Genomic DNA, 21303 nt, shown 5'->3' with positions numbered 1-21303 from the left:
GGCCAGGTGAACCTTGTTGGTGTCTCTTTCACCTTGACACCTACCACCATTTCAACAGCAACAAGCATCCCTAATGTAGGTGAACAATGGAAAAAGGGGCAGCATGTGGACAAAGAACATTATGAGCCTTACATTAAGGCTAGATATCATAGACAAATCAACAAGGTTTTTCCTTTCAAATACTTGCATAACACTTAGACTCCTCTCATGAAACTCATCATCAAGTATTTCACCTGTGAAGGAAGGTTTTCCGGCCTATATAGATACAATATCAGGTTGTTGATGCATTTCACAAGAGTAAGGATGATGAACCTCCCATACTTTATATGCAGGAATATTGAGAAGATGGCTCACTATGTGCAAATGAAACCTTTTACTCAACAATTCAACAACATTTACCACTTTGCATTGATTAAAATTGTTGTCTTGCATCAGCTAAACTTGCTGAACATACCATGGGATACCTTTATTTCCCATGAGATTTTCAAAGGCCCTCAGGTGATTCCATCAGTGTCTCAAGAGGAAGGAGGGCCATGAGGACAGCTAGGTGTTCATGTTCATGAGACTGAAACTACAACTGTGCCAGTGTTTGTCACCTATGAGAGATGCACGAGGAGGCTTTTTGCTACTGCCAAGCGAGTACTATCTCTAGCAGGGGTGGAAGGGGTCTCGTTTTCTTCACCAGACCACAGGTAAATGTTATCTTCACCAGGGGTGAAAGGGGCTTTGCCTTCTTCTCCAGCTATACAAGTTGGCTAGCAATCAAAGAGCAAAGACAAAGGGAAACAAAATATGCATGAGGAGGTCCTTCCTGAAGGGAAAGACAGGGATTTTATTTTGATTGAGGAGGATGTCACTAATTTGGGCTCTCAAAGCTCAAGACTCAAGGACGTGATTATCAAAGAGAAGGAGGCTGAAATTCAAGCCTTATCACTTAACCTTGAGAGGGCCAAATGGATCATCAAATTCCTTGAGCAGGAAAACAAGCAATTGAAAAATAAACAAACTATGATGGAGTTGCAAATGATTCAAGAAAGGAAGAAAAGGACAAAGAAGACAAAGAAAACAAGGAGAGCAAAGGTCAAGTTGACTTCCATTGAGCAAGAAATTGAGGCTGACCGAGAATCATGGTTGGAGAGGGTGAATATTCACCTTGAGAAGTTGCTTGATGAGGCCAACAAAGAGAAGACAATGCTACGCCATATGGCCTACCATTACTTAACTGGGAACAAGATTTGCAAGATAAGAATTAAGCAGTTAAAGGCCAAACTAAGGAGAGATTCCAGGGCCAAGAAAGAACATGATAAACTCAAGATCTTGGCTGAGGCATCATTGGCTCTTCAAAGCACTTAACAAGGGTCAATCATGCCAAATTTCAAGAAATTTGGAGAAATTTTTGTCAATTTTGAAATTTCTAATGTAAAAAACAGGTTTTTTGTTGGGGACACTTTCTTGCGAAAAAGTTTATATTTTTGGAATTATCATGGAAAAATATGGAAGCTCAGAAATGGCTGGGAATTTTGGACAAGTTCTAGGTCTCCAAAAGCACAAAAAACACCCAAAATGTGCCCTCTCTACCACTTTGTTTCCACACAGGAAGCAGTCTTGGGAGAATCAATTTTTGGAGGGGAAATGGACTCCAAATTCAAAAATTCAAGTTGTTCCATAAAGTAGACTCATCAAACTTTCCAACGAGCTATCCTGCACCTAATTTGGACTCCGGGAAGCCTTCCAAAATTGGCCTAGAAAAAGCGCTGCGCATAGGATCAGTGGCACTGTGCATAGGATGAATTTTGCCAGTTTTGCCTGATTTTCCATATTTCACCTAGTTTTCTCTACAGTTGAGTTTTTCTTGCTCTCTTGGTGAAATTAGCATGGGAAATGATGTAACTTGATGTAATTATGGATGTAAGACACTTAATAAGGTAGATACATCAAGTCAAAGGTGGTTTTGAGCTGAATGAATTGGTTTCCTTGGTTTTAGAAGCAAGTTGTTCCACTGCCTATATTCCTGTTCTTAGTTTAGATATGGTTGAAACCACCCCTTTTCTCATGGATTCGACCCTGATAGCTAGCTTGAGTAGTTTCCTTACCTATATCATGTACTTTTTGATTCATTTGTAAAGGTTGGACTTTGGCAGAAGTGTTGGCACTCATCAAACATTTGTATCAGCAATTTGGCAAGGAATAAAACCAGGTTTCATAGCTATTTTTGTGGGATTCTTGTGACAATTACCTTATGTATTGTTTTTTCTTTGTAATGAGTTTTTTCTGATGTTTTATAAGTATCCACATCTCTCTCTCTCTATTCTAAACTAAATGAATCAAGGTGAATAGACAAAATACACTAAATTTACAGTGCTTTTGTCTTGGGAATGCATTTGGTTTTCAATGTTTTCATTGTTTGAAGAGGATTCATAGTTTCTTATGCCATCCTCAACTCCTCAGTTATCTTACTCTACCATCTCAATCCATTGCTAATACATACACTCTTGTCTACCTTGCCCCACAGGGTATCCATGAGTTGATTTCTCAGACCCAATCTGCCTTCTCCAATTGATCCAGCAACCAAAACTTAAAATCAAACCAAAAACCCTAATACTATACCTAGCCTAAAATCAGGATTCATTTTAGTCATCTCAAGCCCTAGTTGCCAATATCCTAATTGAGATTGACAAGAAGAGAGCCCTCTCCTGACCTAGTAGGGCTAGCTACCATGTTAAGCGTGGTTTGAAATTATCTTAGACCTGCCTTCCTTCAGCCTGAGGTCGATCTAGGCTCTAACAAACCCCACCCCAGAATTCATAATATCTTTAACAGGGAACAATATCAGCATTGACACTTAGCTATGAAACTAGGAATGTAATGTCACTCACCACATTTATAATACAAATTTGAATGAAATCATGATACTCACTCAAAGCAATAAAGTGAACATTATATTTTATTTAGTGTGATAAATAAAAAATGGAACAACCCCTACTCCTAGTAAAGGAAAAAAATGTCATAATATTTTTGCAATATAGAAAGGAGTAACGAGTTTATATTCTTCTATGTTTTGACGATACTTCTATACATTAAATATTTGATTCACTAATATTCCTAAACTGATGCCATTCTTTCTAACATGTTCTTTCCAATATGTAGGGGTAATGTACACATACTCAAATACTATCACATTATGTTTGGATACAAAAGTTATATATATATATATATATATATATATATATATATATATATATATAAGAAAAGTCACCTAAATTATATATGGGTTGAGATGTGGTCCAATAATAAACAAGTAGGTTTTCCCCACACTATCTTAAATTTACTTTAATATTTTCATCTTTGAGAGAAAATTTGTATGATACATTTGAGTAGCATATTTGAAAAGAGAAAAATTGACTTGTGTTCTTTTTAAAACCCCCACAAAAATATTACTAAGAAAATGCAATAACTTTTGTTCTAAAAATTTAAAAATATCCAATATGATACCACATCCAATAAAAATAAATTGGATTTCCCCTTTTACAAGGCATATATCCATAATTTCCTTTTATATATGTATTAAAGAATCCAATGATCATCTTTTCCACCCTACATTGAGAAACTTTACTTTACCAAAATATCTTTGTATATTTCTAGAATATATCACAAAAAACTTTAGTAAAAAAATTTAATTCCCTTCATTGCCTAGTTAAGCTTTACTTCTAAAGCTACCAATCTAAAAAGGAACTTTAGGGAAATAATTATTTATGCATAAAGAAACTTTTCTATTATAAAATTAAAAAAGGTTCGTGAACCAAATTCTAATAAAATATCTATATTTACAATGAGGTCAATTTATCGAGGTACTCAAAGGAACTCATTAATATGAAGGTTAAAGATAAGATTATTTATCAGCTTGTGTGCTATACAATTTTTAAAAAAATTATATTACAAAAGTATTAGTCTTTATATTAAATGTTTTCCTATCATAACTTAAACTTAATTTCAACCCTGCAAAATCCACATTAATTAAATATAATTGCTATAAATAATATCTAAAATTAATTGCTATAAATAATATCTAAAATAGTTAAATCATCAAAGAAAATATTTAAGATTAATAAACAACTTCAAGATCAAATCAAATTTCAATATATTGCATCCACTTTAAGAACCAAACATTTTAATCAAATAAAGCTAATTGAATCTAATGATATGGATTTTAATAATCCTCAAAGTTCTCTTACATAAAAGTAAAAACAAAAAAATTCTATTGCACTATCTCAATTAAACCAACTTAGAGAGACATTGATATAGAAATATAAAATGAATTTTCAACCGTTGTATATATTGAATAATCCATTTAGGTTGAAATTAATGCTTTTCTTAATAAATTTAAGATATTATATCAATTAGAAAGAATAGTTATTTATCCATTTATTTATGATGAAGTTAATAGAAAAATTAAGGTTTTTCTTATTGTCCTTGACTAAAAAGGAACATTGTCACATTGTGCCATGGGATGAAAGCACCATATTAAGAGGGTTGAAAATGAAACATACATTTTCTTACCTTGTCTATCTTATACTCACATTAGTTCTAATTTTCAAAATATTTATCATACTACCAACCTTCTTAATCTTTTAAGTGAGAAGAACTATAGTGATCTAAAACTTCTCTCACTTTTTCCAAACATAAAACTAGAATGTTAAAAAATTCTAATTAATACGTTACCTTTTTAAAATTTAAATAAACCACATTAATTTTAACAAAAATTAATAATAATCATTATAATCATCATTATATTAATATCATTATATATTAAAATTGTAAAATTATATTTAAAAATATTATAATAATTTTAAATAAGCCTTTAAATACTTTTCAAATAAATATACATGACATTTTTAGAAAACCTATCTCAAAATTAAATTCTTCTATCTGAAAGTTGTACTTGATAACTGGAACGCCTACATTATTACATGATTGTGATACATGCGTCTTTAAAAATATGATAACACCATTTACAAAGATATTCATTCCATAAACTGACAATGATTTTTGAATTTCTATTTATCCATATACATGGATTACAAATGAATATTTTGAAAATCTGATAATCTGATAATAAATTTATAAAGATTATACATTTAATAAATTAAATATTATTTATGAATTTATATATATCAATGGACATTGAAAAATATTTTATTGGCAAATATATTATAGAATTTAAAGATTTCAAATTTTTGGTATAATCGTGTTGAAATCTATAATACAATATATAATATGATTTATAGAATTACTCTATTATAATATAATAGTCTTAAAGTTGTGCTCTCATGATTAGGTGGGGAGGTCTAGATTAGGTGGAGAAGTCTAGTAGGGTTATTTTGTTAGATATTTTTTCATTTAATATGTTATATAAAATGAAAACACAAAATGTTATATTTAATGAAGATAATATAATGTAATTAATTTAGAAATTTTTATGTTTATGGAAGGTAAATTAATTGATTTATGTGAACTAGATGATTTATATTTTATAATTTCACATAATTATAATTACACTATTTTGTTAGATATTTTTCATTTAATACGTTATACAAAATGAAAATACAAAATGTTATTTTTATTAAAATAAATAAATATTTTGGTGAACTAAAATTTTTTAGGCATAATTTAATTATTAAATGTTTATGTGAATTTGAAAATATGATTTTTTTTTGTAATATTGTAAATTTTAATGGTTTAAAATTTGTGTTTCAATCTAGAAATAAATTTAACCCACTATAAAATTATTAAAATACTCAAATTTTATAAATTAAACATTTGAACTTTAATATTTTTAAAATATTTTAATAAAATTTAAGAAAAAATCACATAAAAGAAAGGAAAAAACATCTGGCATTTAATAATTAAACCGAGCTTACTTTTATAAACCATCAAATAAAATATCTTATTAAAAAAAATTGCACTTCCCTGTATGAGATAAATAAACTACAGTCCTATTCAGTTCAACCTTGGAGTGCGAATAATGAAGGTAAAAATGGGAATCAAAACCAACCTCGAACTTCACACTAAAAGATACTAAGATTTTAGGATGTTCAAGTTGATGCATTAAGGACAATACACAAATGTAAAACATGTTATGATTACTGGATAGGTTCATACGACGCATATTTTCGAGTGATAAAATTTTTAGTAATGAACCAACCTCCATTAATGTAAACGAAAACATAGACGTGGTCCTAAACACCATAAAAGAGGCCACAATGGGAATAAGAGTTGCCCTTTTCTACACCATCTTACCAAATAACTTGAAGTCCCAACTACTAACCGTATGAACAAGTTCAAAATCGTTCGTACATAATAAGTATATTGATGAAGTGGCGAGTACAAGTAATGATTCCTTAGGGAATCCTTGTGTTGTTTTGACTTTCTTTGGGTGTGATGCCGGAGCATTAACCTTAGTCATAATTTGTGAAAGGCCCAAAGCGGACATGTACAAATTGGATAGAGACCTTATTTTTTTTCATTTTATTTATAGGATTTTTGTAATAAGACCAAGTGTTTCATTTTGGAGAAATCTAGACTACCTAGTTGTACGGATATTTTGAGGAGTTAGCCAAGTAAGCAATTGTAAATATTGACAAATGTTTAGTTTAGAGGTAGGAAGTTTTGGGAGAGACGTATAATTTCTCTTTGACTGTGTGAATACTTGTTTATGCTTATAGAACTATGTGTAAGGATGTACAAGAGTATGCTAGTAAGGGGAGAAAAGGACCCAAGAATGAAAGAAAGAGCTTGAGAAGCTATCTAGTATACTTATTTTGTAATATTTATTTCATTTTTAATAGAATTGGTATAATGTTATTGTTTAATTCCCTTTCTGAATGTGTGCTAAATTCCTGTCATTAGGATAGGATGTCTTTATTGTCAAAAGCATAAGTTTCTAGAGGGTATAATTCTTTTTTTGATCAATTTCATTGTCAAAGTATACTTCAATGCGGGTGTTATTGAAAAGCATGCCCATGTTCAAGGGTTAATGCCTGTTGGATAAGTATTGTACTCTCAAGACTAAGTTGTGAATACCCTCGTCTAGATAAGAATGGAACTAAGCTTTCATTGAGTTTCATTTTGTTATCTCATATTCTTCACTTTTGAGCCTGTTTTTATTATTTCTAGTATCGAGTCCATAGGAATTGTGAATTCCTCCCAGTCAAGGGTAGATGGTTGTATGAGAGGGGTCTTAATAGTGATATGCAGAGTTATGAGCATTTGAATGTTAAGTGAAATCTTTGAAATCAGCAAGCATACAAATAAAACAGGCTTGCACACTATTCCTTATGAGGTAGACATTTCCCTTCAATTAGCTCAACACCGGATCACTAAAGAAGGCACCATTATAGCGAGTTTAGGAAGGGTTAAGGGGTTAATGCACCTACGCAGAGATTAAGTAACTAAGGGTTGAACAACGTTGGTGGGAGTCTTTTCTTTCATCACATTTTGGGATGAACTTTCCTTAGATGGGTTACTATATATTCATTTGATCTAGTCAGCCTCAAAAAAGTCATTCTTTGAGCTTGCTTGGAACTTTTAAAAGGAAGGGAAATTTTGACCCTGACCCTAGTTGGGACTCACTCATTTTAATTGGAATTAAGACAAGTTGGTAGCATGTGGGAAAATTGTGACAAGAGCAGAGAGGTCTAAACTCTAACCTTAGGTCGAGATCGACCTCCTGACTAGTTTGGTAGGGATGCATGACTTATATATTTTAAAATTGAGTCATAGTTTATTATATGGGGATTCAAATATAATTTGGAGAAGAAGATAGTCAAGGAATGGGCCCAACGAATTAGGAAATCATGCCACAAGAAAGGGAAAATATGTGGAGGTTTGGAAATCTCAAGGAGGTCTCCTACGACGTTCTTTTTTCAATTAGAGTTCATGACAAGTGAGGAACCCCATTGCTTCCACTATGTCCTTTGTGGTATCAAATAAAATAATAGCACTTTTGAAATTGGAGAAAGAAATTAAAGTGCCAATCTCATCAGGAGGAATAAAGAAAATTGTGGCTAACAGAAGATTGAAGAAGAACGTGGTTGCAGAGGATACACATGATTATAGCGATCCTGGAAGTCTTGAAGACTTATCGAGGAAAATAAAAATGAGCCAGTAGATTTCACAGTCAGTGAAGAAGAGAGGAAACGAGACTAGAGAGGTAACCATTACTCTGTTTATTTTAATAATGACTCACAGTTTGAAAATTTGGGACTGAGGAGGAAAGGTATGGAGGTGAGACAAAATAACTAAGTGATCTCAGATAGATGATAGCATATACTCAAAATTTATGGAGATAAGAAAAGGAAGTTGTTGAAGAGGGGGAACACTATACCAGATTATGAAAAGGAATGAGTCTAGTACCAGACATTAAGAGAACTTCTCATAAGAGGAAGTGGCATAAAGGAAGAAATTTCTGGCAAGAAGCAGAGTTGGAAGGAAAGAAAGAGACCCTAGCGAAATGAAGGGTTAAAAGAGATATTGAGGCTTTAGCATACAAATAAACCCTGGGAGGTAATTTTTCATTAAGTTTGTTTAATTTTGGAAAGTAAGCTAATAACTGCAAGTAACAAAAAATATGTGTATAGCATAACTAAAACCAGCAATAGTTGTAGAGGAATAGCAAAATTTTCAAAGGAAGTGGAAAAGAACCCTTGCAACAAGAGAGCTTGTTGAAGAAGAAAACCCAATTATGGTTAGAGAGTGAAGGGGACATAGGAGGTCCTCAAGAGAACAAAATCGGAAGAGTTCTCAAGGAATGAGAAAGGTGTAGTAACCAGAGAGGAGAAAGGATTTCTCAAAGTGGTTCCATAGGAGGGAACCAAGGGAATACCAATAGCCCAAGATAAGGAGAAGTGGGTGAGGTGTTCGAGTAACAAGCAATGGAGATGACTTGTTACAAAGGCTTGTCTACAACTCATAGTGGTAAATTGGAAGCTCACAAGAAGGGAACAAAGGATATGGCTACTGATGGCCATAATTCGAGTTTAAAGAGAAACCACAATAGAGAGAATAATGTCAAGGTTAATGGCATGATCCAAGAATAATTTGATAAGCAGATAGTTTAGCTAAAGGATAGACTTATTTTAGTGAATATGTTACTAAAATGAAAATACGAGAGGCAAAGATGGAAACTAAGGAGGAGGCTCAAGTTGTCAGTAAGACAAATATTTTTAAGAGGGAAATCCCCGAAGCTAGAAATCTTGGTAGGAAGATAAATCAACTTCTTAGTGCCTAATTAAGATAAGTGGAGTTCTCAGCAGTTGAGTCTAAGGATGAAGGAGTTCATTATTTTGAACCACAAAAGGGTACAACCCTTGGAAGGGAAGGAGAGGCTAAAGAGAAAATTTCTAAGAGTCTCCTAGATTGCATGTAAGGTGAAAGGCAATAGAGGGGTCTGAAGTTAAAATTTGATGATGAGACATTGGATGAAGGTTTGATGGAAGGTCAGTAAGAAAATCTAGTAGCTGATATATCAAAAGAGGCAAGGTAGCCTTTTATTAAAAAAATTGGTGAATTTTATGTAAATGCATACCATAAGCATGGACATAATGTTGAGTAGAGAGGAGAGGGCACAAGAAATACCTCTCAAAACCAAAGGAAAGTAGAGAAGGCGTGCTACAAATGGCTTCTAGAGACAACTACAATGGCAGATGAGAACGATGATGTTGAAGGGGAAGAACAACCCCCAAAATATATTATAAAATGGAGTGGATATGATAGTGAGATTGTGGAGATTAGACTAGTTGAAGGTCTCAAGGACTACGAGATAAGTCCAAATCAATAGATTGTGCTAGAAGCATTAGTGGGGGCCAAAGATCCTCATTCTTTTAAAATTGATTAGTTATACTTATGTGCATGTCAGGAAGAGGGAAAACCAACACAAGATATCATATAGGATGATGATATTGTAAGAGGCAACAATAGAGAAGTAGATGAGAATTGTGCCTAACAAATAAAAGGAGAAACATATGAGCCATAAATAAGTTGCGTAAAAAATGGAAAACCACCTCTATTTTCCATGAGGATTGTGGATGAAGACATCATCACCCAAGGAACACATAATTCAAATTCTATGGAAATGAAGATGGATACACCCATTGTCTCATAAGCAACACAAGAAGAAGACCTTTGCACATAAAGGAGAAATGTTTATGGAAATATCATAAGAGGCTAGGAAACCTTATGTTTTAAAAACTGGCAATTGGTGTGTGAATGCAAGTATTGCAGAATATGAGTGGGGGTCGTGGAGCATTAAGTTGCTAAAGGAAATCCCAATTGAGTTGATGGATAGAGGAAATTCCTTAATACAATATGATGTAACTTTACATAAGTAGAGGCTAGGAGAAATTAATTTATCTCCTGCAAAACATGGGAAGAGTCGAGATCATGATGGACAATAAAAGGGATGAATATACAAGTAAAGATCTTGTTGTTGAAATGAACAAAATCGAATTATTTTGGAAATACATTTAGGAGTAACTTGATGGATATGAAGAATAACATTTAGATGAACACTCATGAAGAGTGATGAGGACACTTTAAAGTTATTGGATATGAGATCCTTGGGGGGGAAGTTGGTGAATCAAATGATCAACATCCAGCATGCAAAATTTGAACTAAAGGAGGATGCTAGTAATACAACGCTGGAAGACAAAGTCGGTAAGGTGAGGATGTTAATGCAAAAAGTATCAACATAAGTGTATAAACAAAGGAAAATAACTAACATCAACAAAAAGTAGTTTACTGCGAAATATTTCCCTAGCAAAATAAGTGGCATATTGTTGAATTATGTGTGGGATCCTAGAAGAATGAAAGTAGAGTTGGAACAACAAAGTAGCTATGCACATGAAAAACATAAACATTTTGTTTGGGATCCTAGAGGGCTCAACCCATTAGAGACATTTTACCAGGAGGTCAAACTCTTTCCACCTAGGGAGTTTGATGTGGGAGCATCAACACCAGTCGTATCATTTTTTTTAAGGCCCAAAGGGGACATGTACAAATTAGATAGAGACCTCATTTTATTTCATTTTATTTAGAGGATTTTGTAATAAGGCAAAGTGTACTCATTATGGAGGAGCCTATATTATCAATTTGTTAGCATATTTTGAGGAGTTCGCCAAGCAGGCATTTGTAAATATTAACAAATGCCCAGTTTAATGACAAGTATTTTTCAGACAGACATCCAATTTCTCATTGACTGTGTGGATATTGTTTTATGATTATAGAATTATTTGTGTAAGTATTTATAGGAGTAAGCAAGTAGGGGGTTAAAATGATCCGAGAAAAAAAGAAAGAGCTCAGGAAGCGAGCCAATATACTCCCTTTATAATATTTCTTTCAAGTTTTAATAAAATTGGCATAATGTTATTTTCCAATTCCCTTTCTGAATGTGTGTTAAATTCCTATCAGTAGGAGAGGATTTCTCTGTTGTCAAAAACATAAGTTTCTGAACGATATAATTCTCTTTGTGATAAATTCTATTATCAAAATATAGTCCAATACATGTGTGATTGAAAAGTTTGCCCATGTTCAAGATTTAATTCCTTTTGGATGAGTATTGTAGCCTCAAGACTAAGATGTTAATACCTTGGTCTGAATAAGAATAGAACTAAGCTTTCATTGAATTTCATTGAGTAGACTTTAATTGTTTCTCAATAGAACAAGATTTCATCTCTGCACAATTATAATTACTTGTTCATTAAACTAGTTTGGAATGTTTGAACATTAGCATAGTTATTTTGAATATAAAGCTTTGTATAGAGAACATATGCGTACACTTAATGAGGATTAGGCATAGATAGATTGAATTTGAATTTACATTCTGTATTCATTCTCTTTGATTGGAAACAAACTCATAGCATATACAGTGCCCATACACTTAACAAGTACACAAACCTTGGTTGACAATTTAGTGAAGTAATTTAACCAAAAATTAAATTACCCAACATTTTTGGCGTCATTGTCGGGGAAGTGTATATAGCACATTATTTTTTTTATCTAGATTTGCATATCATAATAGATGCATGAAATTTCTAGATGCATAATAAAAAGTCATATTAAAATAATTTATGATGCATGTATAGAGAATGAGATTCTATGGGTAGATTCATAAGTAGAGGGAGAGGATGTATTTTAATACCAACATCACCAACCACTCCTCTAGACCATGTAGTGTCACGCCGTCCACCAATACTCACATTCCATCCATAATAGGTAGACATAGGCTACCTAAAGTACATAGGTCTCAAATTCAACCTAAGGATTTACCAATCTCATCTACAAAAGTTATAATTGAATAATGTACATCCCCAACTGAAGGAATCATATTTCTTTCTTTAATAGGTGAACAACTCTTAGGAAAGGAGTTCAAAGTACCTAGTGAGGAAGAAGAAGTAGAAGTGGAAACCACATTAAATCATCCATTGGTAGAAGAATTAGAAGAGTAGGAATTTATTGAAGACAATCCCATTATAAAACCCTACATAAGATTTAAAGAATCTACAATGGTAGATGATGGAGAAGTTCATAATGGGGAAGGACCAAGAATTAGTGGGGGACTGAGAGGTGGCATAGAAGGTGGTAGAGGTGGTGGAGGTTTTCATGAATAAAAGTATCCTTTTGGATTCCCTATCTTAGATACTAATACTACTTCTACCACGAAAATATATATCACCATCTATCCTTCATAATTTCCTTGGGTTAAAAATTGAGGATCCAAAAACATTTCTTTTTTAGTTTTGAAGTATTATGTAGACCATATGATTACCTACTTGGAGTAATTAAGTGATTCACGTGTCTAGGAACACATTCTATTAGAACATGGGATGATATGAAAAGAATATTCCTAGAGAAATACAAAAATTATTGCATACACCGTGAACTTAAGGATGAAGTCTTTAAGATGGTTCAAAATGAAGATGAAAATCTTGAAGATTTGGTGGAAAGATTTTCCTACAATATCAAAAGAGCTAAATTGCATAATTTAGGTGAAGAAACTTTAAAAACCCTCCATGACTAAGTGTAATGAAATAGGAACCCAAATATGGAGCTAAGTCACCAACACATTCACAATTGCGCCATGAACAGAGGAATTACACTAACTACAAATAGAGTCTTGTCTCCCGAGAGTATCCATTATTATAGAATAAACAATTGATGCCTCTCTTTCAGATTGAAGAAATTTATAATTTTTCAAGATCTACAAACTTAAAGAGATAAATGACGAGAATTAAGTCCTTCATTCAACAAATAAGTTTTAAAATCAGAATAGGAGGTTTTCTCTCATGATTCACTACCGGAAGAGAAAATCATGAGAGGCTTTTGATCAACACATCATCAAATAAAAATTATAAATTCTAGATCTCGCTTGCCTAACTTCTCCATGCTTGATTAATGATAGGATTGACTCCTTGAAATTTTGTGCAAGAACAACCTTGTATAGTCAGTTTTGACTTTTGATTTGACCGGTGAGATTCTCACATCTTGTAGACTTCTAGGTGAGCCCAATTGGGTACCCATGTGGTTGACATTTGTTATTTTTCCATATGTCTTGATTTTCTTCAAACTCTTAGGAACCTATTCAACCTTGGATTTAGCTACAAAAATGCTAGTTAGCCACATAAGGCGCACCTTTCGATAGTTATGGTAATGTTTAACCAATTTAACAAATAATTCATAGACTACGAGCTATGAGTGAATGGTACATTTTATTGTAGTTATGCATGAACTGGATGACCTCATAATTGAAGGATGAAGCAAAAATGTACACAAAATGGATGAAAGAAAAGGAAAAAAATGATTATCAAAATGAGGACAATTCAGAGGTTGAAAAAGCTCCATATTTCTTCACTTGTTGATGATAAATTTTTTCTTTGAATTCTCTTGTATTTTTTCTAAGAATAAATTTAGGCTTTCTAATCCTTTTTTCTTCGGCTTGCTTTTCAAATATTCGTTCAGTCATGGATTGTTGCCATAACTCTTCAACTTCAAACTATGATATTTGCTCTGATTCATGGGCTTCATATTCTTTATCTTCTTTATGTCATATTTATTAACAGTAGAATTTGATATCTTATTGACTCCATTGTTTAAAGGTTGTTTCGATGCTTTCTTCTTCATCTTCAAAAACTTTTATGTCATTTCCTACATCTTTTTCTTCATATTCTTTTCCAGCTATAACTATAATTGGTTTTTTGTCTTTTTTATGTGCACACTCAAAATCAATGTTAAAAACATATTCAATATGCTCTGTAGTGACAACTTTCTCCTCTTTTTCTTTATTCTCTGCATCTTCCTTCTCTTCCTTTTTTGTTGCATCATAATATTCATTTTACACTTTTTTACCATTACCAACCTCTACTACTAAAAACAGGTTGTATTCCACTTGGTTTCTCTCACCAAATAACAACATATTAATGAGATATTTCTATTACATCATGTGCAACCATTCATCACTAGTTAATAGTTCTTCATCAAAGTTAACATTAAGAATTTAAATTTCTTGATCCACCAAACCACTTGTTTCTCTATTGATATCTTTATCTATGCCAAACTCAATTGCTTCTAGTTCACATATCACTTTATGAGTAGTTCCAACTTTTGCTTCATAACTCACTGCTACAATGACATCTTCATCATTCAATTCTTCATCAAACATGGTACTTTCCATATTGACACAATCAGTCCCTATTTCAAAAAATATATCACAAATTTCATCAACATAAATTTCATCCACTCTATGATGGGATATACAAGCATAATTGTATCCATTAACGATTTCAACTTCACTAAATTTATCATCTACTGTTGAATTCATGAGAGATGCACTCTAGCTTTGCAAACCATTACTTCATATGAAAAACTCTTTTTGTCATTCTCAAACTTAAATGTCTCAACCTCTAATGCAAAGAGTTCATCTCCAGGCTCACCATCCATGTTACACTAGAGTTCTCAAGCATGTATATGCTCTTCATATGCTTCACACAGAAAGGCTTCAACTTCTCTCTTTGCAATATTTTTTGCATCTTCTTCATCCATATGCACATATTCATAATGGGTTTCACTTTTACAGCCTTCATGACCATCATCCACAATTGATTTGGATTCTCCAAGCTATATTTTTCTCCTAGAGTCTTTCTCATTTACTCTTAGACCTGTGGCTAACTTCTCTATTTATTCTTCAATAGACTGTGACCCCACTTGCTACTACATGTCACTTTCTTTTGTACCAAATTATGCTTCCACGATCTTCCATACTTCCTTGGAAAGATGTAGGTTTTACTACCTTACAAGAAAAATCTCATCCAATTCCTGTTATATAAGATCAATTACTAAACTATCACATACTTTATCATTTGGTTTATTAGACTAGTACTCAAGAAACTCTTTATATCAAAGAAAAAATTTCATTTGGACAAACAACAAATTAAATTTTGTACAAGTAAATTTTGGAAGTGTTACGAGATCCATCCCGATCCATTCATCCTTGAATTGTTCTACTTCACCTACTTGTCTTTTAGGTACCTCAAGTGCAGCGAGAACCTTTATGAGCTCTTTGGAATAATCTGGCTCTTCCTTTTGATTTCTTTTCATGGTTTGCTTCAGTTTTGTTGTATGACCCATGAGTGTCATCTTTCTTTTGTCTTATTTGCTTATTGCATTAGCCTTCTTTACATATCAACCCTGAAAAAAGATGGTTTTCAATATGCACCCCTACAATACGAAATCTTCCTTGGATTCATGTATCCTTATCATACAAAGGGATTTTTCCAAACCCAACACACTATCATGATTGACAAAATAGAAAAAATTTACACGCAGATGTATTATTGTGTTCTCAATATCACATCATGATGACACTTCATACCACTCATAATCACTAATGACTATTTCCAACGTTATCTTTCCTCTTATAGATCACAACACTCCAAACAATGTAGCATTTTTTTTTACAAAACTCAGATAAATCCTTTTAAATAAATCCCATAAATGAAACCCATTTTTTAGTTCTCTTTTAATAAAAATCAAGAAACACTTCATAAAGATCTCCCACACATATTTTGTTAGACCACCTCGTTTCAATAAAAAAAAAACACACACACATTGTTTTTAGAGCACCTTGTTTCAATTAAAAAAGAAAGAAGTTTAAAAAGGCAAATATCTCCCTTAACAACTAGCTTTTTAATCACTCTTAACCTTTCAATTCGAATAACTTTTGTCAAAACCTTTAAACATGTCAAAACTTTTCGTTGACTTCTTGTGCGCTTTTCTTTATTTAAATGAAGGGTTACACTTTGCGACAAAGAATACCTGCCACGAATATCGGTAAATGTTGTGACGTCGTCGCACTCTCCTTGCATCATTTTATGGAATTGTCTCACTATTTTTGTTTCAGGGCTGCGTCAATCCCCTTCGCGTTTTTTTTAAATGTAAAACTAGCTTTGACCGATGACCTTTTTCCCTTGACAAAGTGATGGCTCTTGAGGACGCTAACCTCCTTCAAGAAACCTTCTCGGATCCTGTAACCCAATCTTTCTGTGATACCAATAGGATGGAAATGCAGAGGAAGAGAGCATGAAATACACAGATATAATAAATGTGAGTTGCTGATCAATTATTCTATTAATTAAAATAATTAATTATTTCGTATACATTTACCTGTCTGTAATTTGTCTCTCCTCTGGCTTATATTAATTATTTCGTATACATTTACCTGTCTGTAATTTGTCTCTCCTCTGGCTTATACATTATATAAAGATCAAATTTACTAAATATAAAATCATACAAATTTTAATTAGGCATGAGTTTTTTCCAATTAACTAATTCACTCAAACTAATAGTCAATTTGGATTTTTGTAGATCTACATACAAGAGTAATTACTCTTTCTAACAATTCTAATATATAAACCAAGCTTAGAGTTAATGCAAGAATAACTACTACTCACTAAAATTACTTCACTTCATCTCTTCCTTCCTTATAACATAGAAACATTCTTAAACAACCAACTCATGCTATTGTTTATTAACACTATATTAAAAAAAAAAAAACCGATCAAGAAGGATGCAGGAAAAGAAATTTTCAGTTCTCTGGCATTATTCTCGATTTTCCTCCCTTCTTCGAAATTTTGAACATTAACTAAAGCATCAAATGCAAATTACTTTTATAATAATATTATATAAAAACTAATTTATAATATATAAATTAGTTGGTTTGAGTGAGATGTAGTTTCAGCTAATCTCAGTTTCAAATTTTATGGGACAAAGTTTCACTCAAATCCATCCAATAGATAGATTGGCGCGACCTAAATTCAATATCTTATTAAAATTATTCTCCTTAAAAGTTTTCAAATAGTACATATTCTTTTTATTTTAAATATTCAATCATCTATTATTCTTATACCATTCCTACAAATTTTCTTAAAATTATGCTAATCATTTAAAGAAATTTTTGTAATTAAATTCTAAAAAATTAACCCATACAGTTAATTTTTTTCTTAATAATAAAATAATAACCTTCTAAACATACCTCTCTAATATAACAAATCCAATAAAATAATAGCATTATAAACATATATATCACAACTTAGATAAACTTAAATCAGAATTACTAGAGAATAGTAGTAGCTAAAAACCACGTGAGAAAAGAATAAGTAGAGAATAGTAATAGTAGTTAAAAACCACCTCTTAAATTTGTTCACAATGGCATATCTAAATGCCCCATCTGGTTGGATGTTAATCCATTTCGAGCAGAATTTGCAAATGAAATACAGAAGTTGCATATACAGTTTCAAAAGGCCATGTACTAATTGCATCGACATGTTAATAGTTCATAAAACCCACGGGGCTAGATCTTCAACCCAGATTTACACTTCATTGGTGTTTAGCTTAAAATATGACATTTTATTTATTGATATGATTAATTAAAAAAACTAATAAATGAATTAACTAATGTATTTGATAAATAAATAATTTAATATAATATATTTAGAACGGTTGGTATTTAAGGTGATAATATAGTTTACCTGGATTTCAATGTCGACAATCTTGCTATTAAGTATGTTTTACTAGCCATCATATTAAAGTAGATATTTTATCTTTGCAAGAATAATATGTAATGTAATATAATAACAATGACGATATGTTTTAATTATAAAATTTTATACATAAAAAGTCATATTGAAGTTGCATGTGGAGATTTTGAGCTTTACTCAGACATAGTGTTGGGTTAAGTTAAATTAAGCTGACTGGAATTCTGAACCTTATTAGCAGGAGGATGAACATTGAATTGGCGAACATGGAGTGCATATATTCTTACTGCATAGCACACAAACAAGACATTACATAGCATCATCCCAGTTATGGGAGGAACCCAATACAGCTATACAGAATATATATTCTGTAGTTGTAGTTTTGAGTTTTGTTATTGTTTTTTTAATCTAAGAAATTGTACCTGAAACAAGTCTCAGACCTACATAATTTTATTTGGGATTGGATGGGATTGAACACGATGAGTAACCTTATACTCATTTCCATAACTCTCACTTCCACAACTCTGAGCTTATAAAACCAAACACAAGAGACACTGAAACAAACCGGCCAACAGAAAGTACAACAGAAGGAAATGAATTATTATGCCAATAATTCTACTGCTACTACTCCCCTTTGGTAAAGTATTCAACAGGGAAAGTCCTGGTGAGCCCACCGATGCTTCTGATATACAACTTGTCAGGATTCTTCTCGTCCACCTCAATTTCATTAACAGGGACCCAGAATATCATATCCCTAACCTTCACACCCTTGATGTTCTTCATCTTCATCTTCTCCATCTTGCAAGTTATATTAGTTGAGAACCTGACATGCCTATCTGCTTTCTTGTAGTAGTGTTGGGACTCGCTTTTCTGTTTTATCCAAACTTGGCCGCTCTCCTCCACGATGCCCGCTTCCAACACGTCTGTCACTCCCATGAGACCGCCTGGAAGGCCATACGATTCCATGATATCTATGCTTTTCTCCAAGGCCTCGTCTCCTGAAGCAACAATAGCGTTTTCCTTTAGGTCAAATTCAGTGGGAGCCATTCTCACGGTTCTAAATACACCCAGAAACACTTGATATCACAATATTTCAACTGCGAGACTTGGGGAACGTGGGTGACCCAGTACCTAAATTTTCCATTATGGGCATTATTTATGAAGGTTTGTTTCACTTTTGTTTCTGAATTGGAGACCTCGAAGGAGCCGCCCAAATCAACGCGTACGCTGGTGAACTATAGGGAGAGTACACACTGAGCGAAACGCCGTTCACGCCACCTAGTTCTCATGTCGTTATTTTTTCTCCCACTCTTTCACGGGTTCACCAAAATCAAACAATTTTTTTTGCAAATATAAATGGGAAATCCTTGTGCAGTCTTGATGCATAAATAAAACAGATAGCAGAAGCCTTGACCTTATAACTTCAGAAATTCTTCTACGATATTGCAAAGGAAAATCATTGGCTGTCAGCATTGATTTGTTTTACTCAATATGTTTGCCCCCCTCAAAATATGGTGTAAGTTAGGTATGTTATTAAATAAGAAGGATAGTGGAAGCTTTGCCTCCCATAACTTCATAAATTCTTGTACGATATTGCAAAGGTAACCATTGGCTCTTAGAAATTATTTGCTTTACTCAGAATGCTTTTTTTTTTCCATCAAAAGATAGTGTAAGTTAGGTATGCTATATTTATGCAATATTTTGATATATTATTTGAATAATCCACGTACAACACTGTCTAAGTCACGAAACCACCGGCTATTGCTTGGCCGCATTGACTTTCCTCTGTTGTCAAAGTAGAGTCGTGTTATTGTTTCATAAACACCTAAACAATAAAACTCGCAGCACTGCAATCAATTGAGTGACTGTCTCTATCTTGTGATGGCTTGGTTGAGTGGCTTGCACCAGTTAATGCACATTCCAATATTTAACCAAACACCATGAAGGAGAAGAAAAATGCAAGCAGGTGTTTGTTGCAAGCAAGTAGATCTCTACAAGCTTGCATTAAAATTAGTTCAAATTCTCCATTAAGTTATCTTCAGCTTCTCGATGAAAGAAGATTATGGTCTATTCTAGAAAACGTCAATAACATAACGAAATCAAGAGATAATTGCCACTTTTGTTTATGGAAAGTTCTTCGTGCTCTATGATTGAATTAATATTACGTGTGATGTCTAATGTTACAATTAAAATATGTCTAGGGTTACATATAAAATTAATTTTAAAAAGGGAAATAGAATTATACTTATGATATGTAGATTTTAAGTTTGTTTGGGTTTAATTTTTATCAAGTTAAAGGTTAAAATTTTATGAAGAAGGTTTGGTGTGAAAGTTATGTGTGGAAATAAATATTATTCTAAGAGATGAGAATTTTGCTATTGAATATATTATTTTCTAACCAAGATTAAAACTAAATCAATTTTTTTTTGAGTTTTTGTGATGTCTTTTTTCGGGGTCGCTTTTATATGTAAGTGAAAGCCACCAACTTTGTTTGTATACTTGTAGCTAGAATTCAAGATCGAACACAAATCCCTTCCATCTCAATGTGGTCCTACATGGGGAGCACAACTTCATGGAGGGAATTTGTTCAAAGATTATGGTATACCCAAGGACACCTTAATACTCCTGGTCCTAAGATTGAACGAAGAAGCCAAAGGTTGGGGTGTGTCGTTTTCCTTTTAGTCATAATCCTTTAAGGATTCTCTAAAGCTAGAGCTCTCATAATCGACTACCAAAGATTTCTCAAAGCCAACCTTCATTGTAAAAAAAATAGAAGATATTCCAAATATGATGGTAGAAGATTCCCAATCCAATATTTCTTGCATGACCTATGAGCCAATTACGTAATTTTCCATTTTAATAAGCTTTGACCATCAACATCTACACTCTGAAATGGGTGCATCAAACCTAGTCCTTGAATAAGGATCTAATAATATTTATTTTCGAATGGTTTTTTTGTGGTTTATTTCAAAAATCAAGAGGATCATCAAAGAGTTTTTTAATCAAAGACCCTAGTTTTGATGCCCCTTTTAGCCATGGCTTCCTAAATTCAACCCTTTATCCATGACATCTCTTGCCACTCTAGTTTGGGTTAGAATCCCTAATATGCCCATTCATTTGCTAACTCTAGATATCTTAGCTTCCATAGGAAACTCACTTGGGAGTTTTATTCAGATAGATACAAATAAGCTTTAGAGCGTTATTGTAACCTTTGCATGCATCT

At 32.8% G+C, this 21303-nt stretch overlaps 1 protein-coding gene across 1 annotated transcript; it reads right to left on the bottom strand.

The window, feature by feature from the left end:
* Positions 1–18326: 18326 nt before the first annotated feature.
* On the bottom strand, positions 18327–19331 carry LOC149196305 (uncharacterized). The gene has a single exon (XM_089403727.1). It carries the CDS (start codon positions 19125–19127, stop codon positions 18705–18707), a length of 423 nt encoding a protein of 140 aa, XP_089259853.1. The 5' UTR covers positions 19128–19331; the 3' UTR covers positions 18327–18704.
* Between the last annotated feature and the right edge of the window lie 1972 nt (positions 19332–21303).

The sequence above is a fragment of the Pinus tabuliformis genome, chromosome 2_2, assembly GCF_031772625.1.
Source record: "Pinus tabuliformis cultivar Carrire ecotype Pingquan chromosome 2_2, CPIR1, whole genome shotgun sequence".
In the NCBI taxonomy this organism is placed as follows: Eukaryota; Viridiplantae; Streptophyta; class Pinopsida; order Pinales; family Pinaceae; genus Pinus; species Pinus tabuliformis.
This window is presented reverse-complemented; position numbering and strand designations above follow the sequence as displayed.

What these genes read in the sequence shown, in the direction of transcription:
- LOC149196305 (XM_089403727.1), bottom strand. Translation starts at nt 19,127, where the DNA reads ATGGCTCCCACTGAATTTGACCTAAAGGAAAACGCTATTGTTGCTTCA.